This window comes from Passer montanus, unplaced genomic scaffold (genome assembly GCF_014805655.1).
Source record: "Passer montanus isolate IOZ18808 unplaced genomic scaffold, ASM1480565v1 scaffold6, whole genome shotgun sequence".
In the NCBI taxonomy this organism is placed as follows: Eukaryota; Metazoa; Chordata; class Aves; order Passeriformes; family Passeridae; genus Passer; species Passer montanus.
Window position 1 is genome coordinate 10976983 of NW_024371037.1, and position 4089 is coordinate 10981071.

Sequence of the window (4089 nt, forward strand, 5' to 3'; positions counted from 1 at the left end):
TGGAGCTGACACAGCTCCTTTCTGGACAGATACAGACAGTACCTGCTGGCCAGAATGGAGGTAGAGAATGTACTGTTTATCAGAAATGCCGGCTGCTGTTAAAACTATTCCTGCCATTTTGCAACACAAGCTAGCAAGTAAAAGACACAATTTCAATCAATAAAATCTTTTATCAGTATCTAATTCTCATGATCTTAAAGATAGTTAATTAAATTCCACAACAAGCCCCTATTTGTGAAGTATTTTAATCCTTCTACAAGCTGGGTGTCTCTATGCACTCGAGGAGCAACTTTAATTTGTCCAGCAGTAGAAAAATCCTCTGCTTTCCAAAAGCAAAGTGTTTATTTATATAAATATTAGGACTTCAGATGCAAACCAAAGCCAGTAAAATACACAGGGTACTAAGTAAAGGGACTACTGGTGTGTACCTACTTTTAAAGGTGTCAGTCTCCAGAAATGGAATCCAAGGTCTGTAGTTATAAAATTATTGTTATGGGGTAGCAGTTTTAATTACTATGTAACCTTAATTACTAAATTACTGCAGTGTGTAGTCTGGAGAATGCAATAATGGACCAACTCTAAATAACTGCATCAGTGCAAATTCAGGGATCTAACTCCCACTTTTTTAACCAAATTATGTCATTTTCATGGCTTATAAGACTCCATAGTTAATGAAGAAGAAAATCTTAATTTCAACCCAAACATTCTACTGCTGCCTGTTTGTCTGCCATTCAGATACATATAGCAAAATCTTTTCCACATCTAACAAAGAACATTTTATTCCTTTTACATCACCACCATGTTTCAGTGTTCCATTAAAACAATTACATGCTTTCGGTAATATTTTTGCAGATTACATTGCATTAGAGACTATTACGATGATGTCATCACACTGGACAGATTCTTCTCTTTGATGTCCTTTTTTGGTTCTTTTTGAAACAATTAGCATCCTTAAGATAGAAGAAATTAAGAGGCTGGGAAGACTTGATTGTAAAAACTGCCACTGAAAAAGATGGAAACAAAGCATTGCTGATTTGCAGCTCACAAAGTTTTTATGTTACTTTTCCTCCACAATTTCACTGGGAGAAAGACTGAAAATATAGGCTACTTTCACCCTTCCCTCAGGAAGGGAGAGCACTTCCATTTCATATAATCTCATGGTGAAGATGTGGGTTCAGATCCCTGAGGGCAGAGTAGAGATGTGAACTGGTTTTCCCACATCCTCTGTGAATGTTCCAGCCACACAAGTACTGGAAAGTGCTGTCATTATTCGTCCTCCCCGTCTGTGAACCAAGACTTTTGAGTCCAATGCTATTCATGAAAAGTGATGGGCATTAAAATACTTCAGAAATGTCAAAATAAACTAGTTTTCCCTAAATTGGCTTTTTAAATTAATTAATTTATTTAGAAAGTAACTAATACCTAGAGGATCATTAATCCATTTTCTACATTCAAGGTAGTAAGTCCAGCTGCTCAAAACCATTCTTTCCCAGAAACTCCATCACCCCTATCAGGACACAAGTAGTTTATTGTTTTTATCCCCTTGGAATAAGTGCATGCATCCTTACTGCTCATTCTATTCTTATGCCTCAGGAACAAATACATTTATATTAATCTTAATTTTTTTCCTTGAGTCTTCCTGTAATGTGTTCAAGAAATGTATAGATCACATGTTTTGTTCTCCACCCTGACAGAGCACTGGGACATCAGTTCCACCAGGCCTTAGAGAACCAGTCCTGCTTTAATTGCCCACTCCTTTGCCCACCCATATCTCCATGCAGTGCTCTGGGGAAGCACCTCCTTCAATCATTTTACATTTGAAGCCTGCCACTGGGACCCAGCTCTCATCACATTTTCCAGGGAAAATATCTGTGTGTCTTGTGACTATAATGCCTCTTCATCAAATATTCTTTAATTATCACAGCTGGAAAGACTTGACATGTGATAAATGCTCCTTATTTGCTTATTGGAACTAAACTTCTATGTTAATTCATAGTGATAACTTAAAACTACTTTGTATTTAAACTTTACTAGTTTTAAAAAGCAACCCTGAGAACTGAAAAATAACAGTGATAACATAACTCAAATAGTAACTTATTATTCTGAGAGAGCATATTTCACATAAGTATAATGTCACCCCAGTTTTCCAATTCTACAAGTAGATTTCCAATTCTCCAAATCACACTCATATTTTGACTGTGTAATCTACACTTCCAAGCCTGGAGGCTCATGACTGGGAGTGTTGATGCCACTGCAGTATTTTTCAGGCATCCTCCAAATGCCTCCATCTCTCTTCTGTCACTCTGATACTCCTACTCTTCTGAGATGCCTCCCTCAGTGCTCATGTGTGATGCCACACACACAAGACTGGCTCATGCTTTTCCTCCTCAGCCTGTGCTTCCCCAAATCCTACACAATGCAAAAATAAAAAGAACATTAACCACCATGTAGGCTCCCTGTCCCAGTAATTATCACTGTAATCTCTTTTTACACCGTCTTAATCCTTCTTAGGTGGACTTGCATATAAAACTAGAAATAAAAGTATTTCAGAAAGATATAATTAACCCCAGCATAAAGTTTTATTTCTCATTCAGATTTAACTTCCTGAACTAGTTTGGTATGGAATACAATAATCCACATTAGAAAATTACTTTTGGATGTTTTCAAAGTCAAAGTAAAATTAATATAGAGTGGTATATTTTTTTCATTAATACATGGCCACTTAGTTTCACAACTTAGGAAGCAAAATGTAACTAAAGGAAAAACTCAGTCACTACATTGATTTTTTCCTTCTTACTGTTGATGTTAGTAGCAAAAATTTAAATTCTCCTTCCATTAGTCTCCTCTATTTTCAGGAAAAAAAAACCCCACCCAACAAAATGGAAATACTCTTACAATAAAATACATAACACATAGGGATAAAAGATCCAAAATATAGTGAAGTTTTTTAAACACTCTCTAAAAAATATCAGCACAGAAAAAGTTGGACGTTTGAGCATTACATAGGCACTTCAAGGTGATGGGTGAGGTCAGCATTTCCAAACTTCACTCAGAGTGAGTGAACAAGGGATGAATTTGCAGTCACTAACAATGAAAACCTTCTCTTTGGACATTAGAGTTTCGCCTTGATAATTGCACCTTCAAAAGAATTTTATCAGAAAAGCAGAAAACCACTGTGTTTTCTGATTAGCTGAATTTTTTTTCTGGCAGGACCATCACGGTGCTGATAAGAACCAGTTATACATCCCACTGCACAAAGTCGTGTGTCACAGACTTCTGGTCAGGATGAAATCTCAGCCCTACCTACTGTCAGATTTGTCACAGATTTAATTGTAGCACAACTACCCCCTTAATGTTTTTTAACATCTTCAAAGAAGACAATTAGCGGCTTCTGGCCATGTCAAACAAGCAGCTTCATGGCTTATTCCCCTGCCATCATCTGGTAAGGAATGGTTTGTCTATTTCCAGCGATTACTAACAGAGAGAACTGAAGCCCTTGGGATGTGGGGGAAGCTGCGGCCGGGCACGGAAGGGAGTGAGGGCTGTGAGGGGAGTTTTGCTGGCTGCAGGTGCTGCTCCTGCTCCGGCAGTGCATTTTCCACCCAAATGCATGCCAGAAACTGGGCTGCGCAGGGAAAGGGCCCAGCAGCTCCACGAACACATAAAGAAAGCTGAACAAAACTTGTGTTCTTCACACCACGGCCACCAAGCCGCCCAGGTTTGCTCGGGTATGTTCTGAATTCGGGTTTTTTCCGCAAGGTCCTTCGTTTGTAGGTGGGGATTGGGTTTTGCCCCGCCGCGCCAGGACTCCGGCCGGCTCTCTCAGGGGGTCTCTGGGGAAGGCCGTCAGCTGCGCTAACGCACACCGGCTACGGGGGAAGCCGCACTGCCCCGGACACCGCTGTGTTTTCCGCCTCACTGTTTCGCTGAGCACCGCGGAGTGACCCGCTCCCGATGCGCGCACGGGAAGTTCATTCGGCAGTAAGCCGTCCCGCACGCCGGGCCGCGGCCGCGCTGTCCCGGGAGCGCCGGGGCGCGGACTCCATGTCCCGGCTGCCCGCGCGGCGGGGGCGGCGCGCGAATGCCCGC

The 4089-nt window shown here is 41.1% G+C and overlaps 1 protein-coding gene across 1 annotated transcript in view; it reads left to right on the top strand.

Annotated features, from left to right (window-relative positions):
• Nucleotides 1-2394: 2394 nt before the first annotated feature.
• Nucleotides 2395-4089, top strand: part of BMT2 (base methyltransferase of 25S rRNA 2 homolog) — a 30710-nt gene continuing 29015 nt past the window's right edge. Inside the window, exon 1 of the mRNA XM_039726827.1 lies at nt 2395-3728. Coding sequence (XP_039582761.1) covers nt 3611-3728 — 118 coding nt within the window. The 5' untranslated portion in view covers nt 2395-3610. The remainder of the gene's footprint in view (nt 3729-4089) is intronic.